At 44.1% G+C, this 21,577-nt stretch overlaps 2 protein-coding genes across 5 annotated transcripts in view; one reads left to right on the top strand and one right to left on the bottom strand.

Moving 5' to 3' along the window:
- Rgl1 (ral guanine nucleotide dissociation stimulator like 1) overlaps positions 1 to 12,371 on the top strand; it is a 246,838-nt gene extending 234,467 nt beyond the window's left edge. For all 4 annotated transcript variants that reach the window (XM_070034281.1, XM_070034279.1, XM_070034282.1 and 1 more), the window contains 3 exons: positions 4,184 to 4,438; positions 8,834 to 8,948; positions 10,026 to 12,371. In XM_070034281.1, coding sequence (XP_069890382.1) covers positions 4,184 to 4,438; positions 8,834 to 8,948; positions 10,026 to 10,213 — 558 coding nt within the window. In that variant the 3' untranslated portion in view covers positions 10,214 to 12,371. The remainder of the gene's footprint in view (positions 1 to 4,183; positions 4,439 to 8,833; positions 8,949 to 10,025) is intronic.
- A 5,896-nt stretch (positions 12,372 to 18,267) lies between these two features.
- The window catches only part of Colgalt2 (collagen beta(1-O)galactosyltransferase 2), a 101,836-nt gene continuing 98,526 nt past the window's right edge, over positions 18,268 to 21,577 (bottom strand). The window contains exon 12 of the mRNA XM_070034275.1: positions 18,268 to 21,015. Within this exon, the coding sequence (XP_069890376.1) occupies positions 20,739 to 21,015 (277 nt within the window). The 3' untranslated portion in view covers positions 18,268 to 20,738. The remainder of the gene's footprint in view (positions 21,016 to 21,577) is intronic.

Here is a 21,577-nt window from a genome sequence, read left to right as displayed (position 1 = left end):
GCACCGAAGGATCCTGACCTATAACATGAGTATATTTCATTCAGGAGAAGCAGAGTTGCTTAGGAAGGTACAAAAGAGTAGGAGAGGAAGATGTATCTATCCATTTTTTGGTCTCAGGCCTTGCCTTAGCCAAGATTTTACTGTAACAGTATTGCATAGCAACTTTCTCCAAGCTCTGTGATGTTAAATAACTCTCATACATCTAAGGAGTTGGCTGATTTGAGCCAGCCTTGGCCCAAGACCAATTTTAGTCTGAGATAGATCTGCCTATCTATCCCTTGCTCTTTTTGGAGTAATAAGATGCTCTTTGATGCTAAGGCAAATGAAGAAGGAGACAAGCCCAGCCTGGAAGACACATGTCAAGTCTCTGATTGGTTTGTATGGACCCACATTCCCTTGGCTAGAGCAGTGTAGTTCTGGGGATTGAACACAGGGTACAACTTGAGCTATAACTCCAGTCATTCTTCTTCTTTTTTTTTTTTTTTTTTTAGTTTTTGGTAGTGCTAGAGTTTTCACTCAAGCCTTTGTGCTAGCTGGGCAGGACTCTGCCACGTGAGCCATGCCTCCAGCCTTTTTTGCTCTGCTTTTTTTTAATGAGTCCAGTCGTGGGCCTAAACTCTGAGCCTGGGCGCTGCCCCTCAGCTCTTCAGCTCAAGGCGTTCTACCACTTGAGCCACAGCGCCACTTCTGGCTTTTTTTCCCTTTTGCTTATGTGGTGCTGAGGAATCGAACCCAGGGCCTCATGCATGCAAGGCAAGTGCTCTACCACTGAGCCACCTTCCCAGCCCTACTCTGCTTTTTTTGTTTTTGAAATCGTCTCCCATTTCTCCGAGGCTAGTCTAAACTGCAGTCCTCCTGTTTATACTTGCAACTCTAGTTGGGAATGGCAGATGTGCCGCTACCACGCACAGCTCTTCCTGTTGAGGTGGAGTTTTTCATTTTCCTGGGCTGGCCTGGACCTCGCATCCTCCCAATTGCAGCCTCTTCTGTAGATGATTACAGGCATGTGCCACCACATGCAGTTATTTGTTGAGATGGTGTCTTGTTAACTTTTTGCCTGGGCTGGCATCAAACCATAATCCTACTATCTCTTTCTCCTGAGTAGCTGGGATCATAAACATGTGCCACGCATTCAGCCTTCTCGGTTTCTTATTCGAAGTATGATAAGCTTTTACAACCTTGTGAAGTTCATTTTATGGTGAGAAGTCACATGAGTGTGGTGGTAGCATTTTGAACTGGCCAAAGTGATTCATATTTGACCAAACAATATTGCACGCCGATATTATGCAGCCAGATCCCACAGAAATAATTGAAGCAATGAAATCCACTCTATTTTCGTGGGAGGAACTGTGAAGTAAATCACAGGGCAAAGGGCTTGGGTGCAGGGTAGGGAGAAGAATTGAAGGCGATGAGATAATCTTCCATGTAGGAAACGAATGACAAGCGATGGGAACCGATAACAGAATTCTCAGAGTTTCTATGTTTTGAATGGCTGCATAAATAAATAAAAGAAAACAAACTATCAGCTTTAATCTTGCATATGCATCTCCTTTGGTCTGTTGGTCAAGGAGCTTGGATCAGAGAGGTCAGATTTGCTATGACTAAAGCTTTGACTACTTGGGGCAGATTTTTGGCCTCTGAGCTTGGTGTTTATGATGGCTGCCCTCTTGTGTTCTGGCCCATGAGGTAAAATTTTGACAACTGATCCATTACGTTGTTCATACTTACTTCTTTGCATGGAAACTTGGGTGCCACCTTCCATTGCTGTTATCAGCAGCAATAACCACCTGGCAACCCTCAATGACTGTTACAAAGTTGCCAGTCTAGGAGAGGAGTCATGTTCAGGTAGATTTCTCACCTGGCTGCATTGAATGCTTCATGCTTCCTAATCTAGAAGAAAAAGTTCTATGAACACCTAATGACTGGCCATTCTCTCAAAGGTCATGTCTTCTGAGCCCAGGATATAATCATTCTTCATGGCTTGACAGAAGCATTGGGTCTAAGTCTAGAGTGAAGAGTCAGTTCACTTTTTGGCAGGTCCTGATGCTTTGTTAGGCCTTATAAGCTGATAGTGAATGTTGTCTGAAAGTGATTGTGGAGGTCTTGCCTGTGTCAGTGAGGGATTCCCATCCTTGTCTGGGAAGCAGATGGAATCACATTCACTGGGTGGTGCAGGGAAAGAGGTGCACATAAATTCAGATGATCTGTTCTTAAAAACCATGTAGATTCAGCATGGAGGTGTAGCTCAATGGTATAGTGTTTGCCTGGTATGCACAAGGCCCTAGGCTCAATCCTTAGTACACAGAAACGTGTCTTTTAAACCAGGCAACCAGGCAGTGGATGGTTGTTTGCCTATTCCTTTGTTGTTTTTTCCATCTGACTCTAACATACGCAATTCATACCTTTTCTCAGAGTCATGAATTTAGTTATGAGTCGTTGGCATGCATGTACAAGGCTCCTGAACTCCAGAGTCCCTGTATATTACCTGGGAAGGCCAATCATTCTCTTGCCCTGGGATCCCGTGTTGACCACCCTTTCTGACAGTCTTCCATATGTTCTTTCCACTGGTGGAACTATAAAGTCACTCTCTTTCAAAGTCAAATGTAATTAGCATTCTTCATGCTCTGGACCCTTATTTCTAAGCATTTTTTTCATAATTATTTCTCACTGCTTAAATTCTTCATAGGCATTTGGGGGCTCACCTCAAATTGTTTAGCTCTTGTAACTCAGGTATCCTCAAAGCTTGATCTTAATTATAAATATTAGAATCATGGAATCTAACTAAGGAAAAAAATTATGTAGAAAATGGAATTTAAGATAAATTCACCCAATAATTAGAAAATGGATATATATATTTATATATCATATAATGGTAGTGATGTAATTGATGCCTACATATCAAAATTGTCTATCATTTTGTTGGTCATATTTGAATAACCTTATGATAGAATTTAATGTATAATTGTGCCACAGGAAAGAAGATTTAAGTATAGACCCTGTTTCATTTAGAATGCAAATTGTCAGAAAGCTAAACTTCCATATCCTATTTCCATGGGAGGCCAGACAAATATGGAAGAAATTAGTGTTATTTATTTTAAAATGACTTCCAGAGTATCTTATAGGGCTAATATGGTATCTTTTAGCTTAACTCATTACTGCCCAAAATTTACAATTGCCTACAGTAAGATTTGAACTTAATGAACTTTTAGAGTAATACTACTCCTAGTGTGTTTTAATCATCTTCTTTGTCTGGTAGTTGATATTGCATGTATGATGAATATATGGTTAATCCAAAAAACATATTAACTGTAGCCCCTGATTCCTCAATCACCTTCACATAGAGCATGGAAAGTACGTAGCAGCAGATGTCAAAAGTGGCAGAGCCACTCCAAGGCTGTATTCTCCTGGGCAAGTGATTTGCTTTCCCTGCTTCTTACTCTCCTTATCGTTATAATTCTCTGTTTTTTGTTCATACCTCAATTGTGTAATCTAAATGAGAGAAGACACTGGAAAGCTCGTATCTCCAGTGTCATGGTGCGAAACATACCCTGGCATATTAAGTTAAAGTCATGGCAGTGTGAGGCCTGGTTACATGATTGATCTGGTGGAGTCAGGGAGCTGGAGTGCTCCTCCTGGGTTTACAGCCAACTGGATATGTAAACTTGGGACCCTAAGATTCTCTCGGGGTTGCAGGCTCCCTGGCTTGAGAAAGCACTCGGGACTGGGTTATCTGCAGGGCTTTCCCAGTGTGAATTCCACACACAGCGGTGTCTTTTGTGGCCTTATCTTAGAAATCTCTAAAAATACAGACGTTTCTTTCCTACTACAAATTCTGATTGGGAAGCCAATATAGAATGATCGCTGTGGCCTTGTTGAAAACCTTTGGAGTGCAAGGCAGTTAAGATGGAGAGCCTGTGGTTGGGCTTTCCCCCAGCCCAGTGAGCTGATTCCTTCAGTTAGAATCTGCTGCCATCTGCTGGTTAACTTCCAGAATAGCAGCTAAAAATGGAGATGGGAACCTTGTCTCATACATCCACCAGGAACACAGTATGTGTGGGCTGTGGTGAAGGAAAGAACTGAGGTGGATTTTGTCTTAATATCTATTTCTGCTATGACAGTCACAAAACGTGTTGGCCGAGGTTCTAATTCTTGCGTTTTCTTTTGGATACATTTACTCTTCCAGCTCTCTGAGTCCTCCTCCTCATGTTCTTCCATCCATTCCATGGACACAAATTCCTCAGGGATGTCGTCCTTAATCAACCCTCTCTCCTCCCCTCCATCCTGTAACAACAACCCTAAGATCCACAAGCGCTCCGTCTCTGTGACATCCATTACCTCGACAGTGCTGCCTCCTGTTTACAACCAGCAGAACGACGACACCTGCATCATCCGCATCAGCATAGAAGACAACAACGGCAACATGTACAAGAGCATCATGGTAAGGGTCCGACCCAGGCCCCACAGTGGCTCTCTGTGGGCCTGTCTTGGCATCTGTCAGCTCTGCTGATGGGCATTTCTGCATATGTGTGGGGTTATTGTATCTGTGTGCACACACAGAAGATGAACACCCACAATTACCACCCTCTCCCTGGGGGTGGGTTGATAGTGCATTTTTCCTAAAATTAAAGTCACCAACAGGGCTTACAGGATATCACTTTTACATCTCAAAAATTGCTAGAATATATTCATGCACACCAATATCCCCTTTTCAAAATGATGAATGTGGGCGACTGTAGACCTGCATTCTAGGGGAAATGCTGCAGTGCTTCTCTTTCCCGGAGGGCTCCCTGTGTCTGGATCCATATGTGTCCTTACTAGTATAATCCTTGCTGGAAATGCATTGTGTGTTAATGGAAGCCAGACCTGTAATGGAAATATCAATGTCCCCACCCCCACCCCCGAATATGTGGAGTAAGAAAAGCAGTGTTTTATATGCTTGCAAATTCTGGGTTGTTTGCTGAGCACTGTTGTTTTGTGTGTAGCACATGGTGACAAGCTAGCTACCCACAGGAATAGAGTTGGAAGAGGGAGGATTTTGATTTTTTTTTCAGGTAGTTGTATATATAACTCTTCATGAGTCAATATTTGTGAGATTAGGGATGTTCGCTGTTTTATCACGGATGTTTTAAAGTGAAGCTGGCTTGACTTTTGGCTTTGTTCTTTTACTGTGAGTGCAGAGTATTGGAGATGCAATGACGCTGCTCTAGTTGTGTGCCCCTGCACTGTTTGAGCTCAGGTTCCAGTGCTTTTATCCACCAGTGTTTTCAATGAGACTGCAAGTGCCAACACAAAGGAAAAGTCAGACAACACCTCAATACTCTTAGGCAAGCAACATTGATCTCTGGGATTACCTCAAAGATCTCAGAGAGAGTTGGGTATGGCTGTACACACCTGTAATCCCAGCTACTTAAGGAGGCAGAGGTAGAAGGCTCAATGCCCAAGACCAGCCTGGGCAAAGCTAGCTAGAGACCCTATTCTAAAATCAAACTAAATGCAAAAGGGCTAGGATCAAGTGGTAAGAGTGTCTACATAGCTAGCAACAGGACCTGAGTTCAGGCCCCAGAACCCCGGGGCAGGGGTGGGGGTGGGGACAGGCCTTAGGGGTACCAGGGACCATAAGTTACCCATGGGGAACTGCTGGCCTAGAGGACTTGCTTTAAGACTTGCTCATGTTTTTCAGGCCTGGTTCTTCCACAGGAAGTAGAAGGAATCACTTTCACCCCACTCTCCACAGTAGCTCTGCTCCACAGATCATCACTCTTCCCCATAACATTCCTCCCCGTGATGTCCTTCACTCTGTCAGTATCCCTAGATCCTTTAAACTGTGACTGTTCACCACAAGTCTCCTTCACTCCTAGACTCACGCAGGGCATTTGAAATGGAGATGGCCCAAACCAACATGAGCTCTGAGTTTGAAATACACACCGAGGCTGACGCCTTAGTATAAAGCAAGGGAGCTAGCTCGTTAATAATTTTAATCTTGATTCTATGCTGACAATATTTTGGATGTATTCGATTAAATAAAATATGTGACTAAACATGTAGCTGCTAGAATTTAAAGTTGGATATGCTGCTGCTTATGTATGTGTTGGACAAGAGGCTGACGGAGATATGGACAGAACTGCAGTCATTAGTTCTCCTCGATAGTTTTTATGGTACAAAGTTATAAAGACTCCGGGAAAGCCTTGGTCCATCCTCATTTTGCAGTCTGGCTTTCTCTTAAACAGGAGGTTTGAATTTTTAACACAAGCCCACTTCAATTTAGCAGTCTTGCCCAAGTGGTTTTTTTTTTCTCCTTTAGTTTTGTGACTCTACTCTAGTTTGACCCAGCTTGGGAAAAATTTCCTCTAGACTATCAAAAAACATTTTCCTTCTAGAGTTTTGGGTGAACCTGTTTTTTCCTTATACCTAGATAATGCCAGATGTTTTGGTAATAGATGAACAAAGTCTTTACTGCTTACAAGGACCCTGTTTTAATGTGTGTTGTTTATTGAATCACATATACCAGCTGCTGCTCTGGTCAGAGGGAAACATCTAGGCGTTACCAACCACAGACTCACAGCGAGAGTTTCTTGGGAGAAATCTAACTCTATGTGTGCGTGTGTGTGTATGTGTATATGTATATGCATGCTTGTATGTAGGTGTGTTATGTGTGTGTATAGGTATATGCATGCTTGTATGTAGGTGTGCTATGTGTGTGTATGTGTATATGTATATGCATGCTTGTATGTAGGTGTGCTATGTATGTGCATGTGTATATGTATGTGCATGCTTGTATGTAGGTGTGCTATGTGTGTGTATGTATATGCATGCTTGTATGTAGGTGTGCTGTGTGTATATGTATATGCATGCTTGTATGTAGGTGTGCTGTGTGTGTGCATGTGTATATGTATATGCATGCTTGTATGTAGGTGTGCTATGTGTGTGTATGTATATGCATGCTTGTATGTAGGTGTGCTGTGTGTGTATATGTATATGCATGCTTGTATGTAGGTGTGCTGTGTGTGTATATGTATATGCATGCGTGTATGTAGGTGTGCTCTGTGTGTGTGTATATGTATGTGCATGCTTGTATGTAGGTGTGCTCTGTGTGTGTGTGTGTATGTGTGTGTGTGTGCATCTCTGCAGTCCTCTCACTTCTTCATGAGAATAGTTTTCATTTTAAGAATAATCTGAGTTTTCCTTAGTTTCTTTTACACTTAAAGAAACCACTCAAGGTATAGCACTTACCAGTCTTGGGGATGAGGTGAAACTTTACGGTGCTTTCAAAACATTTAGAAGCTGGTATGTTGAAGCTCAATGTACATACAAGTGTAGGAACAGAAAACAGATCTGAAGTGTTCCATTCCTTGAGTTTTAATAAATACATATATCAGCAAAACCATCCTCCTAATCTCCCTGTACCCCTCTCATCCAGTTTTCCTTAAGCTTAAGGTTAGTTTTCCCTTGCCATACTTGAGTTTTTTTCCCGGTTTTGAAACACTAATCTCAGCATCTGTTTCTCTTGCTCAGCATGAGGCTTTTGAGATTTATCCACATCATCATATGTGGGCAATTCTTTTATTTCCATGCGCTTTTATTGTTACTATAAAGATGATGTACAGAGGGGTTACACTTACATAAGTCACCTTGCTCTCTCCGTTTTTCCCTCTCACCTCTACCCAGAAGTTGCATAGTTCATTTTCAAGAGCATCTAGTGAGTACCACTGCTGCATTTGTTCACTCCTTGTCCCTCTACTTTTGTGCCCCTGCTCACCCTCTCAAAGACAGATTAATAAACAAGACTTGTTTCTGAATTCATTTTGATGAGTATTATTTTATATGATCAGATGCACGTAGGCATTGTGCCTTTATGTTGCTCTCCTATGAGGATCCTCCTTTGGCGTCACTGTGTGTGAATACCTAGAGACCTGCTACCAGCACAACCATGTTCATTGCAGCATATCTATTATAAATATGATAGACAAGATATGGAAATCAGTGTAGACGTCCCTCAATGGACAAGTCGATCAAGAAAATGTGGAATTCAATTCATCCATCAGAAAGAATGGCATTATACCATTTGTAACGAAATGGAAAGACTTGGAAACCATTCTGTTGAGTGAAGTAAGCCAGACCCAGAGAAAAATAGGTTGTATGGTTTTCTTCATTTGTGGTACATAGAATGTGCCTATAAATCTACATGTAAGCATACTGTATGGTAAAACAAAAAAAAGATACACTGGGACATGATAAATTATACAGGTCGCTATGTGCCAGTTCCTGGTTCCTTAGTTGCTTCACTGTGCTCTGTTGTGAATGCTGTGTTCATCCGCCTCTTCTGTGGATGGAAATTTGGTCCGTTGTAGTTTTGGCTATTCTGAGTAAGTCTGCTGTGAGTTTGTTCTTCCGTGGACACAGGCTGTCATTTTTCCTGGTGAAATCTTGGACTGCTGTCCTAGGACCACCTGAGCTTTTGAAATGATCACCAGGCAGAAACGTGGCCCTTCTGTCCCAGTGGCTGCAGCTAATGCCACACGTGACCCACGACTGAGGACTGTTCTACAGTTTTCGCAGACCCTTAAGAACGGTCCTTTTGTTGGAATCTAATCAAGGCCACGCAGGCATTTGCCTCATTGTAACCGGGGTGCTCACCGAGACGCTAAGAGACAAGGTGATGCCAACCGTTATCTTAGGCTACGGAAGGCGGGAGCAGGAGGAGAAAGCGTGATTCCAGGCTCTTCCACCCGTTCTGATACCACGGGTCCATTGGGACAGGAGAAATAAGGGGGTCAAGAAGAGCTCTCAGGAAACATGGCGCTAGATTTTCCAACTGTATTCGTTGTCTTTGCAGTTGACAAGCCAAGACAAAACCCCCGCCGTGATCCAGCGGGCCATGCTGAAGCACAATCTGGACTCGGACCCAGCTGAGGAGTATGAGCTGGTGCAGGTCATCTCGGAGGACAAAGGTAAGCACGGGGTCCTTTTCATGGTCCCTGGTTGTTGAAGACACAAAAGGGGTATAATGTGGATGATTCTTTTTAAATTGGAACCTTGTGGTGGATTTTAATCATGCAGAGATTAGCACCTGTGTCATAAACCTCACTTGTAGAATTCAGCATCTCAAGCTGCCCCTAAACATGCAGAGAACTCTTCAATGAGCTCCCTTATGCCATCTTCATATGCACACATAACAGGTTTGGATATTATTTGTTCCCCATCATTCTTTTTCCTCTTTGTATAATTATTTATAAAATGAATGACAAGAAGATCCAGGCACTGGTGGCTCACGTCTGTAATCCTAGCTACTCAGGAGGCTGAGATCTGAGGATCGAGGTTCAAAACCAGCCTGAGCAGGAAAGTCCATGAGACTCTTATCTCCAATAAATCACTAGCACACCAGAAATGGTGCTGTGGCTCAAGTGGTAGAGCACTTGACTTGAGCTAAAGAGTGCAGGGACAGCGCCCAAGCTCAGAGTTCAAGCCCCACGACCAACAACAACAAAAAAAGAATGACAGGAAACGAAAACATTCCCTGTTGTGAGGGGGGGGGGTAGGTACCTCCAGGACGGGGAGGGTCACTTGAGGGAGAATGGTAATAAGTATGGCCAGAGTAGGCATATACAAAAATAGAACGATGAAATCTGTTGAAAAATTTTTTTTCTTTCTCATTTTGGTCTGAGACTGGGACTTGAGCTTGATACCTGATGCTTTTGCTCACTGGCTACTGCTCCATGAACTGTGTTGAAATGGTTTTTAAAAAGAAGGATGGGGTAAGGGAGACTGATGGGGGGGTGAGTATAGTTGAGGTTCACTGTGTGTAGGTATGGAAATGTCATAATAGATCCCTACTCAGACAGCTAATATAGGATAATAAAAAAATCTTTTCTTTATAAGATAGAAATTATTGGGACCAGTTTTGGGGGTGGGGTCAAAGGTGCGGTCCAGGTGACGTGCCCGGAATGGAGGGTTCGCCTCACCCTAGCCTTGTGCCTGGACAGGGTGTCACACAAACTGACTGCTTTTGCTTCCCTCGTCTTTCCCAGAGCTTGTGATCCCAGACTCGGCAAATGTCTTTTATGCCATGAACAGCCAAGTGAACTTTGACTTCATTTTACGCAAAAAGAACTCAGTGGAAGAGCAGGTGAAACTGCGTAACCGGACCAGCTTGACCTTACCCAGGACAGCGAAGCGGGGCTGCTGGAGTAACAGACACAGCAAGATCACCCTCTGAAGGGGGGACCAGGGCCCCTTGCCTGCCAAAGGCAGAGGGGGGCCGAGGACAGGATCACTGGTGAAGCCAACAGATATTTATTAACTACTTGTGGTGTGCAAAGCACTCGATGGAGAAATTGGAAATGAATTTAACATGAAAAGAATGAGCAATCCACTGATCTCTTGGACCTGAGACTGAAACAGAAAATTAACCACATTTATAAATATATATATATGTACACATATTAGTATGTATGTGTATGTGTATATAGATATAGATCTAAAAGGAGGACTTTATGGGATATTCTGGACCTTGGAAAAACATATTTGCACAATGGCCTGGGACGCTAAGGTCACTGTTTACAGGGAAATAGAAGGAACCAAGAACCTAGTCCCTTACCTTCCATGTAAATCAAATCAGTCCTAGGAACACAGAATGTCCTTTGTGCCAGTATTAGAAGGAGTCCAAGCTTTATTTTTGTAAAAAGGGAGGATTACTTTCTCAAACAAGTGCCACCAGAGAAAGCAGCTGCAGAGGCTGGAACAACCCACAGGCTGAATGAAAGGCCGTTTTAGCAAAGGGTTTGGATGAGTCCGTGGCCTCCAGCCTCTGCCTGCATCTGCTTTCTGTCCCCCCATCCCCCAGAGAGGCCCCCTTGTCCTGCCAGTCACCATCACGACACCGGTGTAGTCAACACAAGCCTGTTTTGATTTACGGAAACCCCATTGTAGTTCTGTTTTCTCGCCTAAAGAACACATCATCATTGCTATTGAACAAATAGCCATGTTCTTTCGTAACTTACCAGCCAAAGGAAAGCGAAAAGAACGATGACTCATTTGGACTCCTCTGCGTCTTGGATTGCCACTCATCATTGCCTTTTCTGATTGCCTTCTGCATGTGCAACTCTGTCAAGAGCCTCTTGCCATCTGGAACCTCGTACCTCTGTATTATGTGCAATTTGTTGTTCAGGTGTAGACATTGTGGTTGACTACATTTGATCATGCTGAGCCTGTGAAAGATCTGTGCAGTGGTCGCCCTGTTCAGAGCCCGTTGGAGGATGCTCCCTGCCAATAACCACATCTGTTTGACTTACTAATTTTATAGCACTCCTGTGCCTGGTCATGGGGAAAGAAATGTGTCTTATCTCAGACCTTTCTCCAAGAGGTACCTCCTTCCAGATGGACTCGTTCTCATTCTTTATCAGGTCCCCACAGATGCAATCCTGGTGTTACTGCTAAGAGAGACTTCTGTCTCTTTTAACACCATCACACTTTCCCTTCCAAATCTGAGCTATGCTGGGATTTGAACTAAAAAGCCATATGTGAGAAGTTGACGTGTATGAGAAGCACTTTCAGATGATTGTCTTTTTCTAAGAAAATTTTCCCCCATACCAGTTTTTATTCCAAAAAATAAAGAGAATGAACCTAGAATAGATGAATTACAGATTTGAACATGCAGCCTTTTTTTTTTCTAATCTTGTGATAGAGTTCCCAAAGGGTATGTGGGATTTCTGTGACATTCATAGCCACATGGATTCAGCATGAAATATCACGAAAAGTTTAGAGATTGAGGGTAAAGGACCAAAGCATGAACCAAGAAGTGACTCCATTTCCTTGGTCTTCTAATAACTGTCCTTGATCATTGTAGGAGATTGGATGTTGTGTTAGAAAGACAGGTTGACTCGCTTTCAGCTGATCGGAAAGCACTTTCTTCTGTTTGTAAGCCTGGTTCAATTTGTACTTTTGTGCTTGGAGGAGAGGGGGCTAGGGTCGCCGCCATCATGGAGATTGAGGCAAATGTAGCCTCAGCCTGACTTTCTTGGTGACAAGGTCAAGATGAAAATGTAGAACTGTTGACTTGGCTCAGGGTGTGCCTACTGAGATCTACATGCTGTGCCCATGTGCTTGCTCTGTGTGTTTATACTGTACATGTAGAACCTAGATTTATATACTGCAATGTAAAATATATATTATATATATTTACCTTTTTTTAAAGACAGTGGAAATACCAAGTAGATAAAACATGGCCTCATTTATTTAATGCTACTTCAATGATCTTAAATTTGCTTCTTGGTGGACAGCCGGGCAATACCTCCAGCTACTCGCATGCTTGTCTTTCTGCATCTCCATCATCTGTTTACCTTTTGGTTAAACTAATAAACTGGATCAGGACTTGATTGGCTTGCGCTGCCAGTTCCAACGGGATTGGTTTTGGAGTGTTCATCACATGGGTCCTGGGTTCCAAATTGTCAGGAAGCATTTGGAAGCCCACTCCGCCTGGACCAGTTGGAGAAAGCAGAGGGAAAGTGAGTGGTAGGATTGGCCTTTCTCACACTGCGATGAGGGGTGTCTCAGGAAACTTCCTTGTGAAATGATGTCTTGCTCGATTGCTGTTCTTAGGAGCCAAAGTGCACATTCCTTTTATAAAATCTAATTTAGCTGGACACTGGTGGCTCATGCCTGTAATCCTAGCTACTCAGGAAGCTGAGATCTGAGGATTGTGGTTCAGAGCCAGCCCAGGCAACAAAATCTGTGACACCCTTACCTCCAGTTTACCACCAGAAAACTAAAAGTGGAGCGATAGCTCAAAGTGTTAAAGCACTAGCCATAAGCAAGAGTTCAGGGACAGCTCCCAGGTCCTGAGTTCAAGCCCCATGACTGGCAAAAAACTGAAAATAAAATCTAATTTAAAGTGAGGATGCAAGGTAATTCATGCCTTCTTTCCGAGAGCCTTCATCTGGTTCAGCAATGGCTATTATGTAGATAATTGTGAAACTTCCCATGATGTTCTAGAAGCCAAGGTGATCACTATGGATTGAGAAAGCATTGAGTCTGAGCTTGGCTCCATTCGACAGACACATAGCAGCATCAGTTATCAGATTTCCCAGAGTCATTTTCCAATGGAATCCTCAGTGGATCCAAATCATATTTAGGGGACCCTTAAGGAATTTTAGAGAGAGAGATTTAGGTGTTTTAATAGGAAGTTGATAATGAGCAGTAGGAAAGGGATTTCTATCTCTGGCATTATGATTTTTTTTTTCATTCTAGAAGAAAACCTTTCTGTTTTGTCTCTATCTAGAAACTTGGGCCTGGTGACTTTTTTTTCTAGAGTGATGTCTTTATATTTCCATCTTGATTAAGGTAAACTCACAGATTCATTGCCAGGCAGTGCAAGAGCATCAGGAGGTTTAGATTTGGTGTTGCTTGTGTGCCCTGGCTTCTGAGAGGTTTCCTGGTGCCAAGTCTCTTCTTCTACAGATGCCTACGAGGTTATTTATACTGAGTTTTTGCATTGCTGTTTTTCTTAGACTATCTCAATAGAAATTACTTCCAGACGGGATGTTATTAGACTAGGCTAGACTAGACTGGAGTAACAAGCCAAGAAATCTCAGTAAGTTGAATCACAGTTGTCGTTTGTGGGATGGTGCAGCAAAAACCAGGAAAGTCTCCAACTCTACCATTTCATGTTTTTCTTTCAAGCTACACTGATGGTACAAGGGGTACACACTCATAACTGTTCTGTCTGGTTCCTACTGTTCTGTAGGTCAAAGTGACACATGTCACCTGATTCACAACCCTTGACCTAAGTACAGGAGAGTACCAAACACCGTGATCTGTGCCCCACTGGGATGAGGTCTTCCTCATAGAGTATCTGGGACAATCGGTTTTATTTCCAGCGTCATCAGAAACAGTGTTTTGAAAGGATTTGAGATAGGGGCCATACAGAGCAAAGGAAAAAACTGAAGAAAGAAAGATGGTCACAGGAGGAGAAACTAGCAGAAAGAATAATTGAATGTTGTCTACCAGCCAAGAAAATTTAGTAAGAGTCAGCCGAATGTGATCACTTCAGCCTCAGAATTTGAAGCCATTATTGGCTGTGATTTCCAAGTACTCTACCCAGAAACCTCCATCAAAGCAATTCGTCGACCACAGTTGGAAGAATCCGATGTATGTAGTATTCTTTTGAGTTTGTAGCCAGTGAATTTACAGTACCTGCATGTAGCTGAGCCCCAGAATGGGTACATGGCTGTAGGTCAAGGGCAGAGACCTGCATCATCAAAGTCCATTCTGTTCTTATCACCCTGGTCTGGGAACTGAGTGGAGGAGGAGGAAGAAAGTCTACAAGGTGACTGTATACACACACACACACACACACACACACACACACACACACACACACACACACACACACACACACACACACCTTTGTGGAGCTGGAGAAAATTCTAGGACAGCTATTGGTGACCACACACACACACACACACACACACACACACACACACACACACACACACACACACACACACACACACACACACACACACACACACACACACACACACACACCTTTGTAGAGCTGGAGAAAATTCCAGGATAGCTATTGGCTATGTCCCCAATTCTCCATTCTTCATTCCTATGAACTCATATAGGCTGGGCATTTGGTTGTTTATCTTAAAGTCTCCAGGGAGCATTCTGCTGTGGCCTCTTATCATGAGCACTATTTGCATGTCAGAGATGGCTCCTCAGCTGAGATTTGGATCTATTTTGGATCCACTGATTCAGTCAAGCCACAGGTGCAGGTGCACCTCAGAGAAGTACCTGTGAAGTCCCCAGAGGAGGAGGGTTCCATTCAAGAGAGCCAGTGCCAGGATCACTCAGGAGCTCACAGGCTATAGGTCCAGTTTCTTATACATGTATAAAAAATGGGTGACAATACATCAAACAAGAAAAAAAGAATGATTTCAAATTTCTGAACCATTGCTGCCATTAAAAAATAAATCAAGAAAGAGAGCAGCAGCGAATGATTTCAAATGTCTGAACTGCTACTACCATTAAAAAAATAAATCAAAGTGCAGTTTTGAAATGGGAAAAATCTGCTGAGACTATTAGCTTCACCACCTCTACCAGACATCCATTTCTGAGCCTCATTTATGCAATACCCAGCAGGCAAGTCCTCCGTAATGTTATCTGAGAATCTGCAGTGTGATTAGCTGAAAAATCAGTACCTGAGATGTTGGTGATGGAAGCTACAAGCTCCTGTATATTATATGTTATGCTCTGGTGTGTGTGTGTGGGGGGGTTATGTGAAAGACTGAGAGGAGGGGGGACAGAGAGAGATAAGAGAGACAGAGACAGAGAGACACAGACACACAGAAACAAAGACAGAGACAGAAACAGAGACAGAGACAGAGAGACAGATACAGAGAGGGAGAATGAAGAGAGACTGGGATTAGCTCTTAGCCAGCAATCAATGAAGGAGGCAGGGCAGCTTCACAGCACTGCTGAGCTCTTTGCCTAGCTGCAGCTGCTAATGCTCCTTCTGGCTGGAGGGAAGCCTTGTCTTCAAGTCCTCCACTTCCCTGCTCGGGTGAGCAGCCAGGGATCCAGATGTGGAACTCTTAGAGGTGGGGCTTCATGTGTGCAACAGCTCCCTGGGAAAGTCTAAGCCTGTTGCTGCCTTGAGGAAAGACTGACTCATAGCGTTGGCGCCTGTCCAGAGCTCCTACAGCGTGTTCCACAGCTATGGTCCAAAGAGGCTCAGAGAGAGGCCTGAGCCCCAGGTCTGCAGTCTGTGCAGTGAGGACCGGCTGGGGTTGCAGGGGGGTGGAAGGGGGGGATTGCTGGCTGAGCCCTTGGGATGAAATATCCTTCTCGGAGCTGGCCAAGCATGTCAGCACACAGCTGGTAGTGATTCCTATCAGGGACCTGGATGTTCTCTGCAGTGAGGGAGGGACGATTTCTCTCCACAGAGGCCAGGAGCCTGGGGCCTCCTTCTTCGGTGTCATTCCACACCTTTCCTGCAGGGGGCTCTCAGCTCTGAAGGCTCTGTCCGGAGACAGCTCTGACACCTGGCCGTGGCTTGTTGTATTACACATGTCCTGGTGCTCATGGGTAACCCCTATTCCATTTCAGTACCTCGGGGTCTTTCACTGTTGCAGGCTCAAAAATGATACAATATCACGTTAAGGACAAGGCTGGCACTACTTCAGTTTTAAGCCTCTTTTTTTTTTGCCTCTGTGTTCCTCCTTGGTTCCCTCCGGCCTGTGCACAGACCTCTGGCGATGGACTGCATTTCTTGCTCCTGTCTGGTCCTTGTATTTCTCAATTTTCTGTGGGCCGCAGGGCATCGTTCTCTGTGTTGTGCTGGAAGCTGACCCTTCTCATTCTCCCTCCTATTCTCGAAGACCTTGTGCCACCCAAGTCCCTTTCTCTCCACTCATACTTCCCTTTCCTGTGCTCTGAAAATAATATTGAAGGCAATAGAATCTTTCCTGTTATCCTGGATCCCATCTTCCTGAATTCGTTAAGATTTACAGCTGAGAGCCACCAGTGCTGGCCCCGTGCTCACTTTTTAAAATGCACACCTTTCAGATCCCACCATCAACTCGTGGGTGACTCAACCCTGTCTGGGGGTGAGCTTCAAACTCCTACCTCCTTTGCAAAGAGACCATTTTTGTTATTGATGATTTTCTAAACTTCTCTGCAGAATGGAGAGGGAGGACGGTGCCCTCAAGCTCATGCAGGAAGAAGAGCCAAGCCACCTCTAGAATGGAAAAGGAACCATGTCTGGATCCATGGGGCCTGTGAAGCAGGTGCTCCACAGGCTCCCGAAATCGTGCAGGCCTGACAATTTTATTAAAATCCCCAACCCAGAGGAGGCCAAGCTGAAGAAACTATCCAGAGGGACATAATAAATTCAGTAAATTAAAAAGCTAGCCACTTCCCAGAAACAATTCTTCATTGTTTCCACCCCTTCCCAGCAGATGGGAAATGGCTTTGGGTTGGGAGTGGCTTTGGGTGTGGAAGAAGCAACAACCCAAGCAAGCTCTTCTCAGTTATTCATATAGGGATGGGAAGAAGCTAAATACAAAAACAAAACACCTAGGCTTTTATAGGTCAATTCACAGAACAGAAAGGAAATTAGCCCCCTGCCCAGCAATGAGTTTTATTGATCCATCTACCACATGCCTTGCAATCCCATTCAATGTATCTATCAGTAAATTATTCAGCACTCACTTCAATTCCTCTCCACTGCCAGTTCTACATTTTCTACGCCTGCCCAGCATTCCCACCCACATCGCCAGGCTCTCCTCCTCCTTCCCAACTTGCATGCAAACTCCAAAACCAGTGCAATCTCCCCTCTCCTGAACAGAGGCCCTAGCACACCCCTGGCAGAACTAGTTCTCTGGGGTCCTATGGTCTATTTAATCCAGTCTCTGAGCTACAGCTATCCTCAGCCACGTGGCACATGAATCCTCCCTTGGAGTGGACAGTGGAGCCTGCAGAGGTAGAGACCTAACTTCATCCTATGCAGTCAGTGCCCAGCACAAGAATTGAAGCAAGACAATGCTTACGTGTGGTTTTTGAGATATTGGAGAAGCAATTGTTGAGGCTAACATGAATTATCTTTTTTATTTTGTCTTTGTTTTTGCTCCTAAACATGGACAAGCATCTCAGTTATCTTTTGTGATAGACTTACCTGTTAGCACAAAGTACAGGATGGGCAGCTACCTTAAGACTTCTTTCTGTATCTCGGAATCCTTTCTGGCTGTACACACTGTGTACATACTGTGTACCTACCGCTGCACAGCACACCCCACCATCTGGGTAAGGTAGGTGTGTCCTGTCTCATTTGCCCTGGGAATCTCACAGCAGCGAGGGTCCTCTCTGGCCTCTTACACTCTTGGTCTACTGCAAATCTGGAAGGCCCAGCTTCTCTAGCCATTTTGACCAGTATGTCAAGTAACCAATGAGCAATCCTCAGTTCTAAATGTCCCCCCCCCCCCCAAGCTCCATCAGACAAGTAGTTTTGTCACTTCTCTGCCCTGAGACTGCACTATAAGACGGACGGAGTAGGGTGCAGACATGTCAACCCTTTCTCTTCCTCATGTTCCTGCAGCACACTCTAGTGCCTCGACGCATGGCCTGTGTGTGCAGGATCCGGAACACACTTCAGGAGCTCAACGCACTCACAGTAGCACCCACCTCGCCATGGTCACGTGTGTGAGGAATCCAGACGGGGGAGATCAGCCCTGAGCAAGGAGGAACAAAGGCTGGACAAGCAGAGCCAGAAGTTTATTCACAGTAGAACAGTCCTAGTCTACAACTCTAGAATTTAAATCCAATGTCTTTTCAGAAAGGAGACTTTAAAAACCCATCAGACCAGCTGACAAGTGAAGTTCTTTATGAAACAAAACAACACAAAAAAAATCAAGTCAATCTTCTTTCACTCCCAACACCCAGCCATCTCCCACCCATTAAAAAAGATCATTAAGGCCAGACACACTTGCACACACTCAATTTGCAAACACTTAAGGAAACCTTAGTGGTGACCTAAGGATTTGATATGGGCTCCTCGGAGGCTTTTCCTGATTCTGTAGAAGATTCTCTAGATAAGAGGAGTTAATATTCCAATAGCTATGTCCTGCCAGTAAAAACTGGAGTTTGACAAGACCTCTTTCCTCACTGGCTGATTGGTCAGTGGAGAAGATCAACCACTAATCAGGAAGGAAGGTGACAGCTGAGGTGGGCCATCACCAGGCATCCTAAGATGCTCCATTGTGACGTTGGACAGTTTGTTAAGTTAGTGCAACTCTCCATTTTACACCAAATTAATCTACAAAGAAAGCAGACAGGAATTTCCGGAAACATTTCTTGTTTTGTTGTTTTGTTTTCCTTTGGCAGTACTTGGGTTTGAAATCAGAGGTTTACACGTGGTAGGGAGGTCCTCTACCATTGAGTCACTCTCCAAAGCCCTTTTTAGTTTAGTTATTCTTTTGTCCCAGGTATAGTCTTACAGTTTGGGCAAGGCTGGCCTGGATCAGAATCCTACTTAGTGCTTCCTGCCTAGCTTGGCTGACAAGCATGTACCCCCATGCCCAGCTTTTATTGGTTAAGATAGAAGAGTCTCACTAACTTTTTATCAAGGTTGGCCTCCAGTCACTAGCTTCCTGATCTCTACCCTCCCTCTTCCTCCAAGTGGCTAAGATTATAGGTATGAGCCACCACATCTGGCTTCAGGGGATACCTTTTTCTTTTTTCTTTCTGGCAGTCGTGGGGCTTGAACTTTGGGCCTGGGTGCTATCCCTGAGCTCTTGTTTGCTCAAGGCTATCACTCTACCACTTTGAGCCACAGCACCACTTCCAGTTTTCTGGTGGTTAATTAGAGATAAAAATATCTCATGGATTTTCCTGCTTGGACTGGCTTTGAACCCTGGTCCTCAGATCTCAGCCTCCTGAGTAGCTAGAATTACAGGCATGAGCCACCAGCACCTGGCAGGGGATACCATTTGAGACAAGGTGCCAACCCAGGATTTGGGCTCTAAGAACTTTCCTGGTTGTTGGTCTAGATCTGTTGTCCAGTCCATTGTTTTCCCTTAAAGTGGAGACTACTTTGCTTCCAAATGGCTAGAATCCTTAAGCAACAGGCTTCCCTGCAAAAGACAAGCTGGGACATTCAGGAAACTTGGGTCATTGCACCAAGGTGGCTAGAGGGACACTCCCCGGGGTGCCATGAAAACTAGCCACATCTGTTTCTCTACCTCAGCGAGCAGACAATGTTTTCCCTCACACTTTGTAAAATAAATAATTCAAAATATAATGAAAAACCCAGGCACACACAGTTGCTAGCCTGAAAATGTGCTCTGTCTTTTGACTCAGAAAACTCACACTTGCTGCTCATCCCCAGGCTAAGGGGTGGGAAAAGTGAGCAGGAGGTGCTGTACTAGGCCGGGCACACCTCTCCCCCCGGGCCCTGGATATATTACACTTATCTTTATAAATACCCCATCCTGAATCAAGTGGCCACAAGACACAAGGCCAAAGGTTGAGTTCTTTTTCTCTCAAGTATCTACATAAGGCCTCACATAGCTACCAAAATTCTATCTGCATGGCACACTGGATGCTTCTTAGACGAGCTCCAGCTGCCCATGATTGGCAAAGGCTAAGTCTCAACCACAGCCAGTTACCCATCCTTAATGGACAGGAAGTTATAAATTTAAAAATAAAGAATTTAAAAAATCCACTTTTTAACTTATTTAAAAGATAAAAAGAAGAACTTGTACACAGATTTTCAAGGTCATATACAACAAGCCAACTGGACAATAAATGCAATCTAGTTGGCTTAGAGTTATAAAAGGTCACATCTGTCATGGAAAAAGGACCATTAAGACCAAGAAGTGTGGTCCAGTTGTCTTGGGTGCTATGATGACCAAGGTACCAATGTGATGGCGTGGTGACCCCATCTCATGCAAGACTGAATCATGTTGCTTCCTGTATCAGGGCTAGTTAGTAGAAGAACTGGGTGATTGGACTAAAGTTTAACTTAATGGTTCCCATAATACCCATCTGTTGGCTATTGTGAGATTTGGGGCTAATTTCCCAATTTGCCTCCACTGTCAAAAATATATTAATTTTGCTCAATCACATCCGACCACTCTGATTAGATGACCACACCACTCAAAAGAACAGGAGCAAACAGATGAACAGCCCCGTGGAGAAACTGAACAGTGATGAACCAAGGTGGGTCCTCTCCCAGGAGGTTTTCAGAGCTCGTCCCTTGAAGGTGCTGTGTCCAGAGAAGTTGGTGGTGGCAAGGCTTCTGTGTTCTTGGCATTGCTGTGGATGGGACCCTGCTTCCGGGACTTCCAGGAATGGGTTCTGTCCCAGTCAGTAGCTACTGTCTCGTTGTCCCAGATGGTAGAGGTTTCTGTATCACTCAGATATCCAGGTTGGCCTGTGTAGTGGGTGGGGTAGATGAGCAAGGGTTCGGCAGAGAACGCTTTCAGGTCCCTGGATTCATAATACTCCTTGTACTCAGCTCTGAAAACAAGAATAAACAGGCACCTGAGAGGCTGGATAGAAGGGTTGTGGTGTTGCTTAGCTCTGAAACTGCCTGGATTCACTTCCGTGTTTTTTTCTTTGTGTGTCTTTGTGAGGAATATTAGGCAAATTCCATAAAGGTTTCCCTAAAGCTTTTTAAAGGTTCACATGAATAGATAGGTAAAAAGGCCAGGAAATTTCTGTGCATTTAACTAGAAGAGTGAAATGGATGAATTTCCGGTTGTACTCCAAATGGTGAAAATTAATTTCTGTTGGACCATGATGATAAATAAACACAATCACTTTATAAATAATACTGGATTCCTGGATTAAAAAATGAAGGTGTCTGAGATCCGGGACTGCAGCTGTCGGGTAAGCGAGATGTGAAGGGCTAAGGAATATGGCAGCTGGGAACCGAATTCTAGCTTCTTGCACAAACCCTGGCTCCTTGCAAGTGTGAAATATGGGGACAATCTGGCCATGCCTCCAGGGCTCCTGTGCAATTATGTGAGGTGACCTCACACTAGGCTTTGTAAGTCATTCTTTTTTTTTTTTTTAAATT

This window comes from Dipodomys merriami, unplaced genomic scaffold (assembly GCF_024711535.1).
Source record: "Dipodomys merriami isolate MVZ:Mamm:240054 unplaced genomic scaffold, mDipMer1.0.p SCAF_24, whole genome shotgun sequence".
Classification (NCBI taxonomy): Eukaryota; Metazoa; Chordata; class Mammalia; order Rodentia; family Heteromyidae; genus Dipodomys; species Dipodomys merriami.
Note: the sequence above shows the minus strand (reverse complement) of the source record. Positions and strands in the feature narration are given on the sequence as shown.